The sequence below is a fragment of the Calonectris borealis genome, chromosome 6 (genome assembly GCF_964195595.1).
Source record: "Calonectris borealis chromosome 6, bCalBor7.hap1.2, whole genome shotgun sequence".
Taxonomy (NCBI): Eukaryota; Metazoa; Chordata; class Aves; order Procellariiformes; family Procellariidae; genus Calonectris; species Calonectris borealis.
The window spans coordinates 38810870-38827222 of NC_134317.1; the positions used below are offsets into that span (position 1 = coordinate 38810870).

General features: G+C 42.5%; 1 protein-coding gene across 2 annotated transcripts in view; it reads left to right on the forward strand.

The window, feature by feature from the left end:
- Positions 1 to 16353, forward strand: part of UNC80 (unc-80 subunit of NALCN channel complex) — a 130493-nt gene that overhangs the window by 71565 nt on the left and 42575 nt on the right. For both annotated transcript variants that reach the window (XM_075153728.1, XM_075153727.1), the window contains 13 exons: positions 464 to 571; positions 1315 to 1453; positions 4838 to 5019; positions 5410 to 5541; positions 6056 to 6242; positions 7057 to 7188; positions 7708 to 7851; positions 9361 to 9461; positions 10872 to 10958; positions 11765 to 11948; positions 12610 to 12704; positions 13633 to 13722; positions 14109 to 14210. In XM_075153728.1, coding sequence (XP_075009829.1) covers positions 464 to 571; positions 1315 to 1453; positions 4838 to 5019; positions 5410 to 5541; positions 6056 to 6242; positions 7057 to 7188; positions 7708 to 7851; positions 9361 to 9461; positions 10872 to 10958; positions 11765 to 11948; positions 12610 to 12704; positions 13633 to 13722; positions 14109 to 14210 — 1683 coding nt within the window. The remainder of the gene's footprint in view (positions 1 to 463; positions 572 to 1314; positions 1454 to 4837; positions 5020 to 5409; positions 5542 to 6055; positions 6243 to 7056; positions 7189 to 7707; positions 7852 to 9360; positions 9462 to 10871; positions 10959 to 11764; positions 11949 to 12609; positions 12705 to 13632; positions 13723 to 14108; positions 14211 to 16353) is intronic.

The following is a 16353-nucleotide window of genomic DNA, read 5'->3' on the forward strand; positions in this document are numbered from 1 at the left end:
CCAAGTCCTGAAATGTGTTGTCACTTACGCTTTCTGAGGAAGAAGAGAAGATAAATGTAGCAGAGAGGAATCAGTGTTGTACACGCTAAACACCTCCGTTGGTAATTTTTTAGAGGGAAGCTGTAGACTTTTTACCTCTAACCTGCTTAAAGTACTGTTCTCCTGAAATACATGGGTGTGCCATCTGTGAAGATTACACAGAGCACATTCCTCATTTGGTTTACTGGCTTCTGCCTTAAGCTTTTATTGGGAAAAGCATTGTTGAAAAGAGAAGAAAATTGGATGAGATATGTCATCTCACTGATACTAGGCTAGTTGCCAGCACAGGAGAAGGCTTTGTGCTACAGCTCTGGTACTAGACAGCTTCTAGCGTATGGAAATTCCTCTTGTACATTATCTCCTCCCTTTTCACATTTTGGGAAATCTAAATGCGAACTCCGCTTTCTTTTTTTTTTCCTTTCAGTGCTCAGACAAGTCATGCTTGAGAACTCCTTCTCTGAAGAAGAGAGTGATCGATATCAACTTGGAAGGGAAGAAGGACTCTGGAATGTTAAAATACATCAGGCACCAGGTACTGACTAGGCCATGTGCTAGTTAGGGAGGCTGATACATAGATGTCAGGTTAGACTGCAACGAGAAGGAAAATGTACATGGCTCTCTAAGCCGTGTGAAGAACTGTTGTTCCTGAATATCAATCAGTTCAGCCCTGCGTGTTTTCCTCAGCTGGGTAGTGCTAAATTTAAGCCTCTTAAGGTAACCCCATCAAAGAATCCTTTAAACATGTAGCTCCATTAAATCGCAGTCTGCATCTCCGGCTTCCCATAGCTACCTATGCATCAAAAATGGGGATACAAAAAATTAAAATAAAAAAATTTTAAAGAAACCCCACAAATGTGGTTAAATACAACCTGTCAGTTTACAGCAATAGTTTTATTTGTTCTTTCTTGTTCAGTGTTCCTGAAGAAGCTACAGGCTCTTCACAGGCCTGTTCTTGGCAGTCTGTGAGATTTTAATGGATCTGTATCACTGTTTGTGCCCCACCTTGGGAGAGTTGGCTTTCATTTTGTCCTCTTCATCAGTGATTTGGTGACATGAATGACTAGCGACAGACTCAAGGAACTAGCTTGCAAACACTGCTCTTTCAGTGTAGGCTGAAAGCAACGTTCTTCTATGGAGCATTATCTGAAATGGTTGAAACTAGAGGTTGTCAGTGGGTAATCTGCAGACCAAAACTAGGGTAAAATTACTGAGTGTGTTGTTCACTGTGGATAGTTTGCACAGCTCAGCTGTAAGGCATGGCTTGGTTTTTTGCAGGTAATGAGCCTCTCCCCTGCACCTTTGTCACTGCTAATCAAGGCAGCTCCTATCCTCACAGAAGAGATGTATGGGGACATCCAGCCAGCGGCGTGGGAGCTTCTGCTCAGTGTGGATGAGCACATGGCTGGAGCAGCAGGTAAGAGAACAAAACTTAGTATGGCTACCCTGGCTGCACAACTCACAGTAGATCACAGGGCCTTGCAAGACAGCTTTGTAGTGGAGGAGTCTTAATGACACCAAGGGTTTCTTGGAGGCTGTTTGGTTTTCATAGACCTTCATGTGTTTTTGTACTCTGTACAAAAGAGGTAGTCAGAAGGATCAGGAAGGCAATCTCTCAGACCCTCGTTGTCGTGGATGGTTAGAGAGCACCAAAATTAGTATTTGTGTTTAGCTGGGTTTCTAAGCAGAGGAAACATAGTGATTTAATCTGTCCAGGGTTTACTGAAGTATTTTGTATGTTGCCTCATGGAAATTGTTAGTACCAGTTGAAGGCTGATAAAAAAACTGAGAAAGGGGATGAGAGTGGAACTGTCATAACTCCTCTGTTGTGCTGAAAGGAAAACTCTCATGTTGCACGGAGACAGCAGCATTGCTTATGGTATGGCATTCATCTAAATTTTCCATTTCCACTTGGTATTAAATTGTGCAGATGACATTTGCTGATGACACATAGTTGAGAGGCATCTTTAAGACAGAAGAAGATTAGAACATCATATACCTGTGAGAGTTTTACCTTGAAAAAGGAATTCCAGACATGGGATGATTATGTCCTTGCAAACTAATACGAAGAATTGTTCTGTTATGAGCTTGGATCTTCCCCCATGGAACTGGTATACATGTGGAGGAATTCAGAGTATATCAGTTGGCCAGAAGATGACTGACTGAGTAGAATTCAGCTGTGGAAACAATAAATACAGTCAGGATACGTCAGAAGAGGTATTTCATTAGAGATTCAAAGTATTAATGCTGTTGTAAAGCACATTGTACAATGCTGGAACACAGCACATCCATGCACAATTCTGGTCACTGAAGAAAGACACATTTACATGGGACAGGTACAGTGAAAGACTGTTAGGACAGGAGGAAGAATGAAGAGCCTACATGATGAGGATATTTATTTAAATGGATTCAGGTGAAGACTGAGAAGGGGATACTGTTGCTCTCCATAAATACAGCAGACCAGGCAAGGAGGAAGAATTATTTAAGCCACGGTAGCATAAAGATGAATATGAACTTTTTATGACTTCTTTCATCTGGAAAACAGAAGATTTCTAACCACCAGAAAAGCGAGCAAATGCATTTAGGTTTAAGAGTTTGTGAAAGGGATTAGATGATGTGGCTCAGGAGGTCCTTTCTAGTCTTATTGTCCTGCCCAAACATGCATAGCCAGTGTGTGCCAATGCCAGATGTTCAGAAATCATGAGTCCCAACCCTAGAAACTGTGAACATCCCTCACACACAACACACAGATTGCTTAAATAAAGCATAAATTAAAGCAATCAGATTTGTTTGTAAGCCAGTCTCCCACAGCTTTCAAATTCTACCTTTCTTCTCCCCCAGCAGCCAAGGAAGTGGCTTCTAGATTGCCATCTTCCCCAGATTTGCGCACCTAAGGGAGCCAACTCAGGTGTTCTTACACTGAAGATTAAATTACAGGCATTTTTATCAAAAGCTGCTAACAATGCAAGCGTTTTCAAGTGCTCTTCAGACATCACTCCCCTTTTTGTCACACTTCAATCTAGCTTACCAGTCCTTCATTTTCTACAGCTGGCAATGAATTCTGCCCTGAAGTCCATTGTTTGACTCCACATCTCACGTTCTTCATGTTTCTCTCACTTTCCATCTGCTCCACCAGTGCACAGTGCACTTCTTCAGCCCATGGGTCTTCTCTGTGCTCTCCCCTTCGCCTTTGCCTTTCCCAGGTCAAACGTGCAGACAGGAAGAGAAAGGAGCAAAATAAAGAGGAGAAACAAGCTGCCTGAAACTGCACTCCTTCCTCCCCTTCAAGTCCCTTTCTGGGGAGATAATTTTGGATACTCTTTCTCTCTTATCAAAAACTTACCATGGCTCACAGGGAAGGGAACAAAGCTTTACAGCTCTTCCTGAGGAGTGCGAGCTGCCTGTTGCTCCAAAGCAGCCTCTGAGATACGTCTTCCTCCTTCTCCCCTTCCTGAAAAGAGGATTAAAATCCATTTGAGGGTCTGTAGTAGCCTTTTTAGTAGATTTCAGCCCCAGCATAAATTACATTCATCAAGGTCAAAACCTGAAATCTCATAATGTTGCTCTCCACAAGCTGGATAAAAAGAACTCCTGTGTCAGTGTACAACAGCACCATCTGCTGACCTCTTCCAAGGCTGTATTTCTCTTTTTGGTGACTTCAGTATGAGCTCAGATTTTTAAATCAGTCCTACTAAGACTTGACATAGTTACACTGAAAATACCAAAAAGTAGGAAGTTCTCTGAGCTGGTGAAACAGGAGGGTCGCTACAGATTTGGAGCAGGACTTTGAAGGAGGAACAGGAGCCTTCGCAGCGCAAGGCAGTCAAAGAGCGGCCTTGTTTTTCTGCAGATGTTCAGACTGTCTCCCGTGAGCACAGCTCTCATGCCTGGCACCTTCTGAATAAGCGCTGAGGCAAACATGATGGCAAATGTCCTCTTTCTACTGTGGAGGAACAGCCACCAAATCTAGAGAAATTGTCTCCAGTGATCTGTGGTGAGCTACTGGTCAAAGCAGCCGTGGACTCTCTGATACCCACTGAACTCCCGCAGCAACACTGTTCCCCCTGCTTTTGTTTCCTGCTTAGTGCCCCTCAGATACCCATCTAAATTAATTGGCCTCCATCGGTCTGGGGTTGGACTGTGTCTGTGTATATTCAGATATGCTCCAAAGAAACAACTATGGGCCAGCTCAACTTCTATTGTGCTGTTTTCCGTTGTGATCTTTGAGACCTTTGTCTCTCAATTCGTAGCAACTCCGTTTTCTCTTGGAAGCAGATTGTGATCATTGCATGTGCCCATGTAACTAAGAACCTTTCCTTTTGGTTATATCCATGAAAACAGACAGGTGAGACCTCTGCTGGGGCACTGCCTCCTGCTCTGAGGGGAAGGCTGAGCTTCTGTTAGACCAGCCTGTGTTAATCATCACAGAAGTCACCTGGCAGTGGAATCTTTGAAAGCCAAAATGAATTAGTCCTGGTACTTCAAGAGATACTTCTTATTTTAAACCAGTCATGACTGAGATTTTAGTGAGAAGAGCAAAACTGTGCTTTATTTTAAAAGCAGATTTTCCAGAACCTTTTACAAGCATCACACGTAACGCTGTGTGGCTCCAAAAGGTGGAATCACATGTGCTTGGTTTCATGAAGCAGTACAATTTTCGCTAGGTCTGATAGACTGCTGATCTCATTTCTGGAGCCAAGATAAGTTTTCTTTTGGTGGGGGTTTGTACAGCCGCAGTTTTTCTCTGCCAGATAAACACATTATTAAGGAAAACAGATGATCAGATGTTCTCTCCCTGCAGCTGCCATGTTCCTGCTGTGTGCTGTGAAAGTGCCGGAGGCCGTTTCTGACATGCTGATGTCCGAATTCCATCACCCAGAGACAGTGCAAAGACTGAATGCCATTCTCAAATTTCACACGCTCTGGAGGTTTAGGTATCAAGTCTGGCCAAGGATGGAGGAGGGAGCACAGCAGATCTTTAAGGTAGGCAGGATGCATGAAACACAACATTGCCATTTACAGCTTGCCTTGTGGATGTGTAGATGTGTAATGACACACTGCCATGAAACTGCCTGAAAATCTGTTTAGAGAAACAAATGGTCGTGTAAGTCACACTAGTGGGGGAGGTGATGTGTAGAACTCCTGTATCAAATGGGGAGAGTGTAACGGGGACACAGGTCAGGAAAAACATCAGAGAAAGAAAGAAATCTGTGTCATACATGGTGTTACAGTGTAGTGAGATATGGAGTTGGGAAAAAATCGCAGAGGTAATTAATGTCTTGGGTACTTCTGCTCGTGTTTAATTAGCAGTATGGACGTTAATAATGGTCTACTAATGGTCTACTACACAAACTACTTTTGTGTTTTTGTTAGATCCCTCCTCCAAGTATAAACTTCACTCTGCCTTCTCCTGTCCTGGGGATGCCATCTGTGCCAATGTTTGACCCCCCCTGGGTCCCTCAGTGCAGCGGGAGTGTGCAAGATCCTATAAATGAAGATCAGTCGGTAAGCAGAGACATCGTGAGAGTAAGCACTGTTTTTATTCTGTAGCGGCATGGGGGAAGCTAAAGCCAAAAGATGTGGGCTAAACTCTGAGTTTTCTTCTCTTCCTGAGCTGGGAAAAATCTAGTATGCTGTCCGTGTAAGGCGCACAGAATTTTCTACATGGGCATAAGGCTTTTGTGTTTGTTCACTGAGGTACTGTACTGCGTATCATACCCCTGTGAGAGACAGTAACTCAGATCTTAAGAGCACACAGCTGTTCTTTCTCCAAGAGAAGATTAGTTCACTTGAACTGTCTGACAGATCATTTTCTCTGCACTGGTTCATGTGGTGTCTCTTGGGAGAAATCTGCACCAAGAGGAGTCTCCTGGTGAATCTCTGTTTAGCTAGCACTAGTCTGATTTGTATTTAGAAACTGAGTTACTGAGTGTCACTGAAGTCTCTGGCAGAAAACGCAGGATGTGTGCATCGTAACTAACAGCTTCAGGCTGTGTTTCTTCTCTTTTCTTTCTGATAGAAGTCATTTTCAGCCAGAGCTGTATCACGTTCCCATCAGCGAGCGGAGCACATCCTGAAGAACCTGCAGCAGGAGGAAGAGAAGAAGCGCCTGGGCCGGGAAGCCAGTCTCATCACTGCCATCCCCATCACTCAGGAGGCCTGCTACGAGCCAACCTGCACACCAAGCTCAGAGCAGGAAGAAGAAGGTGTGCTCCAGGGCCAGGAACTGCATCCCAGGAACCTGAGAGCACCTGCCACTAACATAGAGCACTGCTTAAGGGTGTGATGTCCAGGAACATTGATCGTTAGTGTTAGGAAAAGCACCTGCTTTGGTGTGCTCAGGAATGAAATTTGTCCTTCCTGACTTTAACCCTTTAATAATTAAAGGGTGGGAGGAATTACCCTTTGGCAGTATCTGTCTTAAGACACACAGCTTAGGATAGGCTGAATTGTCCCTGGAGTTTTCTGCCTTTATGGTGACTAGTGGGGGAGCCTAAATGACCAGCTCAACCTCAGTAGCAAGCTTGCAGATGGCCAAAGTTACATGACATGAGTCATGAAAAGCTTAGTCTGAGTGAGGATTTTAATTGGTTCAGGCTAACAGAGCACAAAGATTTCATTAAAGCATACCAAGGTATGTGCCATCAGGAGAGTATAGTGATTTTCAGATCTAAATGTACATTGGGAAATCTGTGAGCAGAAATCCCAATTCTTAGGAAAAACTAAGCACAGCAACCATGATGGTTAACAGGACGTAGAAGAAAAGAAGTATAGAGCCGATTCAGTTACAATGTGACTCACCAAGCACTGAACACTCTTACGGAACAATGCTCTGCTGGTTCCCAAAGCATGAGCAAATTACCTATCTGACTGATCTTTATAGATTTTAAATTGTGCCTTTTGAGTGTTACCTGAGTTGAACTTCCAGTGTTCCAATTTGGTTGTAAGTGCTGTCCTTCAGAAAGTTCCTTTAAGTCTGTCAGTTGGATCTGGATTGACATTTCCCGTTCTCTTTGTCAGTAGAAGAAGTTGCCAATCTGGCCTCCCGCCGTCTTTCTGTGAGTCCTTCCTGCACCTCCAGTACATCTCATAGGAACTATTCTTTCCGCCGTGGCTCTGTCTGGTCAGTGCGGTCAGCCGTCAGTGCAGAAGGTGGGTTGACTTCACTTTGGAGTATCCTTTCCTAGGATTTCATTCACTGGAAGCCTTTCCTGTTGACCCATAAAGCTGGTGGCATTTCCTTTTGCTGAATATATTCCCAAGCTTGAGCGACTTTTAATAAATTACTGCCCTGAATTATTTTATTCACTCCTGCTGTCACAATGTCTTCCCTTACTTCTCATGTTTCATTTACAGAGTAGTGCCACGGAGTGCACTCTGGCTGAAAAATGGTAACGAAATGGGATTTCATCAAAAAGAAAATGGGTTCCGTACAAGAAGAGAAATGTAAATTGAAAAAATACATATATACAATAAAAATTCTTGATCAAGAAGTTGGCTGGCTGGCTCAGGTTCTTCTTGGAGATAGCAGTAAACCTGCCATGCTTGCACAGTGATCAGACAGCCTATAATTTTGTTCTGTTTGTATAGCACCTAACATAAATGTTTATCTTAACTGAATAATACCATGGCTTATTCACTAACACTCACCTTCTACTCTTACTGCTCCAGATGAAGAACACACTACAGAGCATACTCCAAACCATCATGTGCCACAACCACCTCAAGCTGTGTTTCCAGCATGCATCTGTGCAGCAGTGCTCCCCATTGTCCATTTGATGGAAGATGGGGAAGTCCGAGAGGATGGCGTAGCTGGTACTGATCTAGATTAAACTTCATGTGATTCTTGCTCAAGGGTGGCAGAACCTGCCGGCACTTTGAACAATGGCTTACATCTGTTAGGTGCCATAACTAAAGTGGAAAAGAGGTGTAACACAGTTATTTGTATTGCTCACAGTTCATGCTTCCTAGAAGTAGTATGTGCTATATATTGTTATGAGTATATATGTTAAAAAGCTTATGAATAATCTATTAAATCTTCACAAACTATTTGAAAGTAGATTCATAACAGAAGCCTGACTTTGTAGGGTTTTTCCTTTTTTTCTCCATTATTTGTGTTTGGTTTTGGGGGTTTTTTTGCTCTTCTGGGGCCCTAAAAAAGCCCCCAAGTCAAGAAGGATGTTGAGAAGCTGGAAAGGATCTAATAGGGGAATACCAGGATGGTGAGAGGCTTAAAACAGATGTTCTGTGAGAGGTGATTGCAGAAGCTGGGCTTGTTTGGTGTGATGAAAAGGAAACAAAGAGTTAGAGGAACTCTAACTTAGAGGTTGCAAATTGGGAGGTTCAGGTTAGAAATTTGGAAGGAACTTCATAACCAGGAGCATAGTGCAATCTCCATGGATTCCCCATCCACAGCAGTTATCAAGCCTTGGCTAGTCAAAGCCATGGTTGACATAATCTGGTGTTGGTGACAGTCCTGCTCCAAGCGGGGCTTGGACTAGAGACCCCCAGAGGTCTATGCCCACCAACATTTCTTTGATCCTATGACAAATGAAAAGCCACCTATACACAGCTTGAACATTTCATTTCTGGTCTGTGATCTATTTGTAAAGTAATAATGCATTTTTTCTGTATTTGTTTCTCTAAAATGTTTATAGACGGTGGACTGTTGCCCTTCCTTCCTTTCTCATCACTCATCATGTCAGCTGACTGCACATTTAACTTTCTGTTACATTTTGTATTCAGTTTTGGGTGGGTGTAGTAAGCCACCTAAATAATGTATGTGTCATTTTGTGATCAGGGACTGAGTACTGAAAAAAAAAAAAAAAAAAATTCTCTGTTGTTAATCTTCACAGGATTGCAGTTAATTACACTTTGGGTAGTTATCATCAACACAATTCCCTGCTGACTATCTAATACTATTCACCAATACCAGATAAAATCACTTAATGAATCACCATGAAATTTAACTTATATGCATGAACAAAAAGTATATCGATTTATGTTTTTTTAATTGCCAGATTTGTCCATCTGGAGTTGTGAATCCAAAATTTCTTTCTTTATTATTCCTCTGACTACAGTGGTGAAGCGCTTCCTGCCACATCAAACAGTGGCTAGGGAAGGTTCAAATATTAGACCTATCGTTATTGCTTGAGATGACTGGACTGGTGACCAGGAATCCTAATGCCTCATAGAGGCTCCTGTGTGTTTCAGTACAAAAGTGACAATTGTGGTAGAAGGTTAGGAACTTTTGTGTCTAAGTGTACCAGTTCAAGGCTTTTCCAAGGGAGACAATTTTGACTTTGTTTTCTTTCTCTTTTACAGTAAGCGCTGTTGCTCAGCAAGTCCTGTGGAACTGCTTAATTGAAGACCCCTCTACCGTTTTGCGCCATTTCCTTGAGAAGCTCACAATCAGCAACCGACAGGTAAACTCCTCCTCTCCCCCGTGGTGGTATGTATTGCCTAGAGCAGGGGAGCACCGCTGCAAGCAGAATCAACTCTGTGGGAATCCCTGGAGAAGAACATTTGCTATTGTAACGTAGCTCAAAGTCTTTTAGGCCATATCATCAGTTGGCTTCAATCTTTGTCCACTAATGTAAATGGGACATAGCTGATTTACCACCGCTAAGGATCTGACTTGCTCTAAGCCAAGCTTTGAACAGCTGCTTAGTGAAGCACAGCCCTTTCTATCTAACGGGCAATATTGCCTCACTCATGCCACTCTGTTCAGCTTTCTCTGAAAGATGGGGGTGGCCTTGTCTCTCCCTGGCTTATTAGACCGTTTTCTAGTGCCACGGCTAAGCTTTATGGAAGAAAGGCATACCAGTTCTGACTGGATGAAAGGCAGTGAGACTCTCCATACCACCTTCTCAACTGCCACTTGGTGTACAATATCAATAACATCACTGTCCTCATTTTCCAAGCCACCACCTAAGAACTGACTACAAAAGAGTATTAAACCTCAAGAAAGGCCAGGAAAGGCTGCTTTTCAGTTCCTTGAGTAATCAGGTCTCAGTGGCCTCACTATTCCTGAAACTTCTCAGCCATAGTCCCCAAAGCTTCCATTTAAGTTCAGAGGGTCACTTCTGTTTGTTTAATCTTTGAGAAGGAAGCGGCCTCTGAGCTAGCACAGTCTGCTGTTTTACCATCTTTTCATAAGCCTACTATAACCATGAGTACAGAACACAGAGAACAGGCGTATTTCCTTGGAAGCTTTCAGCAGATGTGTCATTGGCATGGGTTGTCCTATGCATATTCATGCCCCTAACACTAGCTCAAATCTGCTGTGGGTTAAGAGGATGAGGGCCACAGAAGAAATTTATGATACAGTCTGTCTGTCCTTAGCTGACCGTGAGATTCCTTCACCCCCTTCCCATCATAAGAAATGTATTAGTCTACATTTAAAACAGGCAGCCTCTAAAGGAAGAAAAGTTAGATTCTGCTCTCACCTCCTACCCAGCAGCCACAGCTATTGAGTTGAGCTGAACAAGATTTCACAGATCATCCAGGTAGTCATTTGTTGTGATAAGCAAAATAAGGATTATCACAGGGAGAGGAGTGCAGAATCAGGATGCAACAGTCAGTACAAATTGCAATAGGATGTATTGGCCTCTCTCAGATAGAAAAGAAAGACATTGACCTGGATGCTGTGCCCTGGGCCTTATTTGGGAAATTTGGGAGCAGTCACAAGCATATAGTTTTACTTCATGCACCAAGAGACAGAGCTGAACAAGGGAGCATGGAAAAATGGGAAGAAACAAAACCAGGGAGGACAAAAGGGAGAAATCCATTCTCCATTCTGTGAGGGAAAGAAAAACCATTTGCTCTTCTTCCAGGATGAGCTGATGTATATGTTAAGGAAGCTTTTGTTGAACATTGGAGACTTCCCTGCCCAGACATCTCATATCCTCTTTAACTACTTGGTGAGTAGCTTGTGGGTTCACTGTGCAGCCCAGAATCTCACCTCTTCCTGTACGTGTCCTAAGAAGTTAATGTCACCATCTGCAAAGAAATAAATGCTCTTAACTTTTCCTTTATAGCTCATACCTGCTTCTGGCTGTGCGTGCAAGTCTCCAGGCTTTCACCAGCCTTTCATTCCTTCTAGGAAGAGGAAAAGGAACCTTTAACTTTTTATTAAACCCCTAAGCAACCTGTCATGGATTTCTGAACTGAACCACGGACAATGAGTTGTAGACCAATAGAAGGATCCCAGTGCCAGAAACCTTTAATTATTTTACTTAATTTTGATTCAGAAAGTGCTTTGCTCTTGGACAGTCCTATTGGAGCAAACCTAGTAGCTTCTTTCTAGACTGTGGAAAATGCATTTGCTGCAGTACTTTCAGTTAGGAGATGAAAAAACAGACAAGATGTATGCTACTCCAGGAGCCCTCTGTTGTTTGTGAGTTGTCTATGTAGCAGCACATCAGAGTGGAAGGCATAGGAATTCTCTTACTGCAGAGGTTCTCCCTTTTCCTCATCTACAATGGCTTTTAAGGCTGGGCAGCAACAGTACTTTTTGCCCCCACCCCTCATCCTCTCTAGAAAAAGGAATAATAGTACAGGCAGATTGTTCTGTAGTATGTATAAACTTCCAGGATGCAGGTTCAATGAGTTTATCCCTCTGACTGAAGAAAGGTAGAAGAACAGTGTTCTTGTTCTGTGTTTATACTATGCTCTGCACAGTTAAGTGTGTGTATAACCTGATATTCCTCTTACTTATTACCTGCAGGTAGGACTGATCATGTATTTTGTACGCACTCCGTGTGAATGGGGCATGGATGCCATTTCTGCCACACTTACCTTTCTTTGGGAAGTGGTGGGTTATGTAGAAGGACTGTTCTTCAAGGATCTCAAACAGACTATGAAGAAGGAACAATGTGAAGTGAAGCTGCTGGTGACTGCCTCAATGCCAGGTATAAGAAATGAGTCTCCTTCATTTCCAAGTTCATGACCCCCTCTACCAAAAAGGAGATCCATCAGAACTGGATTAGAAAAAGACCTGCTACAAATGGCTGCATATTCTAAGTCAGTTTTCCTTGAGTTGAGGATTCAGTCAGTAAATTCCACCTCTAATTCCATGAGAATCAGAAAGCCGCTTTAAGAGCTCTAAAAGAAGCAAACAGAAAGTGAATTAGAACAGTCTTTTCAACCCAGAGCTTTGTGCCAGTTGGGCTGTGAAAGGCTGGCAGGACGATCATTGTAAGACTGTATCATTCAGACTCAGTTTGATTTGATGCAACTTCTCATTTAAGTCTTGAGAGAGCCCAAGAAGAGCATGTCACGAGTCAGGCAAGAGATATCTTGCTGAAAAACAGATTTGACCTTTTAGGTTTGTTCCTTCCTCAGTGGCAGTTGCTGCTAAAGCCAGCTCAATCCTTTAGGAACAGATCGATTTCTCATTAACTGTAGAAGTGTGAGACTATGCTAACACTACATAATGGATTCCAAACAGGACCATCATTGTTTGTCTGCCCAGGAATGAATTTTAACTATCACTTTTCCTCCATGGGCAGTCTTTTGAAATTGAGTTAATTAAAGAGGCCAGGGAGAATGCAACTGCTTTTCTTCCTTTAGGCACAAAGACCCTTGTCGTGCACGGACAGAATGAGTGTGACATCCCAACTCAGTTACCAGTCCATGAGGACACACAGTTTGAGGCTCTTCTGAAGGTAAGAGTGAGTTTTTGAACCAGACAAACTGCTTAATAGTGCATTTACCTGCCATACCTGTATGCTAGCAATAGGTTCTGCCCGATTGTCCTGTTTCACTGTGGGAGAGAGAAGTTTTGCTCTAACAGCCATTTCTGTCTCCATAGGAGGAGAGCTTGGTTGCAAGAAACAGGATCCTATATTAAAGATAATAGAAATGCCCTCACCTCACAGACAGCCAAAACCCCACAAATGCAATACATTTGAAGACACTGCAGTTTGTTGGGTATTTGCTGTATACTGTCCTTTGGATAAATACATAAATCATTTAAATGTTTGGTTTTATCAACACTAAAGACTAAACAGAATGATCAAGATCAGAGCGGAAATGATGGTTCAATAGCCACAATGATATCTTGGGATCTGGGAGATGTGAGGTCAGTTCCCCCTTCTGCCAAAGATTTCCTGGATGGCCTTAACTGAGCCACATAAGAAACAGATTTGTAAAAGCCTTTAGTTTGTCCAACTATGTTAAATTTTAATGGGAATCACACATCTTAGTGCTTTGAAGGATCTGAACTTTAGTGTCTCTGTATATCACCTATCATTAAAGCTTGATAAATACATAGTATGGAAATGGAAGCTGCAATACCCGTGTGGCTCATATAGCCAGACAAATATGTGTGATATGAAGACATTGAAATAAGTAACATCAGTCTTCAGGACTGTGATATCAGTATGCCTTGATTATCACAAACATACAGGTGTACTTTATGATTAAAAAAAAGAAATTAAGAATTAATGCCAGAATAGTGTACCAGCCTGACTGAGGCATGCAGCTTTGTGCCTTTATACATTATTAGCTGGATATTCTTCTTTTGGATGTTGTGATCTTTGTACAAGACAGCTAATAAGTAACAGGATATTTTTCTTTCTTCTTCTTCTTCAGGAGTGTTTGGAGTTTTTTAATATACCTGAAACACAGTCTTCTCATTACTTTTTAATGGATAAGCGATGGAATCTTATTCATTACAACAAGGTAAGGCAAAGGTCAGGTCTTTCAATCTCATCCCTTTTTAAACATTGGCGTTGTCTAAAGGAGAAGAAGCAGCCCATAAACAGACAGAATTCTGTCCTGTGGGCATCACATCTTGGGTGTTTAGTTGTGTGTGGTGAAAGATTGGAGTTTGACAGAAGAGGGAAGAAGCAGAAGTGGAGTCCCTTCCTCTTAAGTCATTAATGTCTAGCTTTCCTAGAAAAGAGCAAATTTCTCTTCTGTTTATGCTCTTCCATGATGCCTGTCACTGTCTGAAAGCTCCTATCCAAAAGCTTCAGAAAGCACTAAAGGGCCTTTTATTCATTTCTGTTGAGTGATGCTGTTACGATTGCATTTGTTTAAAATACATTTCTTTCCTTTCCTGGCAGACCTATGTCCGTGACATTTATCCTTTCCGGAGGTCAGTTTCTCCCCAGCTCAACCTGGTGCAGATGCATCCAGAAAAAGGTCAAGAGCTCATTCAGAAGCAGGTATCTTACTGTTACCAAACACCTCTGCCCAGAAATAAACCCTGTGAATAAACCTTTCTTTTTTCCTTTAAAGGCCTTCACTCATGCTGCATGCAGATAGAAAACTTTGCTGGAGAAGTAGCAATTGGCATGAAATCTGCCCTGGTGCCATTGGAGAGGTGTATGGTATTTTGAGAAGAGTCAAAGAATGCAATGTGAATTCCTTCCCGCTCTCTCCAGCCAGCTTCTTTTAAGCAGATCATTTTGCATTCTCCTACACTTGGCCAGAAGAGCTTCAGTTTTGCCTCAGCTTCAAAAGTTGCTTATTCCTTTCTTTAACATGACCTCTGCCTCTTTAGGAACCCATTTAAGACCTTTTCTTCTCAAGTCTGTCTGGCTGTGGAGCAGGAACTATCCTTTCTACCTTCCTCTCTCTCCTCTCACTGTAAAGAATGTTGCCTGCCTCTTCCTTGTCCTGCTCGCAGATGCTGGTCTTACCATAGCTTCTCCCAGAGGCACAGCTGTAGCGACTGTTTTGTCAGGGGAATATCTGCCCTCGGCAGAGCACTGTCCTCCCTATCTTCCAGCCTCATGACCCAATAATCTGTCTGACCCTGCTAATGTTCTGCAGCTCCCGGGAGCTCTCCCTTAGGAACTAAACCCTCACTAAAGTGGCCGGGCAGTACCTTTAATGTGCTGCAAACCCCTGCAAGTATCGTTTCTTTAGACAGTAAGACAATGGTATTGAGCTCACTCTGCCTGTAGAAGCCACATGCTCTGTTTTCCACAAAAGAAAATTTGTCTCAGTAGCACAGGGTTGAGTGTTTAGGGAAAAGTTGCTCTTGCTGTATCTGCAAAGGATGATAATAAGCAGGAAATAAAAAAGAGGTGGAATGTGGTTAAACTGTATGAGTTTGGTATTAACTGTTGTATTATTCTAGCCAAAAAGCAGCCATTGTAGTTGTGTCCCTGGCAACGTGAGTGCAGGGACAGGAAAATATCATCAGGAATGGTTATAAAAAGCAGCTATAAAGCTGCTTAAGAGGGACTAGCAGCTAAAATAATGGACAATATAGTTAGTGCTTTCTCATATGTGTAACGGTACAGAATAGGGAAATATTTCATGTGCTGCATTTGTCAGTAGAAAGTCTATAAAAATCTGAAATTACTTGGGATCATTTTGGTTGCTTCTCTGGCAGAAATTATTCTCACTGTGGTTCTAGAAGATGTGTCCCACAGATCAAATAAATGAGTTTGATATGCCCTACATGACCCTAAAAGATTAAAATGGCCTATCCAGTTTTGTCAGGACGTTATTTTACACTCCACATTTTTCTATTTAGAGTACTTAGAGGCCAAAATATTTCTAAGGTAAAACTTAAATCAAGCATCTACCGGCCTCTCTGTAGTCATGCTAGAAGTTGCTGGACAACATCCAGCTTCAGCAAAGAAAACAGCACTGTAGAGTCTAGCCACAGAGCAGCAAGCCATGGAAAAGTACTTTCTTTACTGTTGATTGATTGAGCACCCAATTCTAAGCTGAATGCACTTCAGAGCAAGGTCATAGCAACTGCAGGACGTGGGAAGCTGAGCTTTGTCATGTGTTAAGCCACATGCTTCAAGTTTTGGCTTCATCCCAGTAGCTAAGGGCTGTCTTGAAACTGCTTCCAAAGACAGTTGCTTCTACTACTGAGCATCACTCTGCCTTATGGTTACTTTTAGTGTCAAAATAACATAGCTAGCCTGACTAGTCCTACCAGTCAGAAGTTCAAAGGAGGCTGGCAGAATGAAACTCGGTGTCCCAGTTGGTGTAAACCAGAAGTGATAATCTGAAGTCAGCAGGACTTTGCTTGTTTACAGTGACTCAGAATCCAGTCTGCTTTGTTTTATTGACTACTTTTCTTTTGCAACTATACATACACTTTCTATGGCCAGACATGAGCCAGCCTCAACCCAGAAGACAGATAACCATTCCAACCTCATGTTGACTATAGTCTAAGACCTTGCAGAGAGCAAGTGCAACTATATGGCTTTCAGTTTGGAGCTGGTTTACCTCTGATGGCCTTGGGGCTCACACTGGCAAAGCTTACATTAATCTACAAAAGGTGGCACAGTTGCAAAGTGTTTGACAACCACTCAGGGTCCTCCACAAGACTGAAACAGA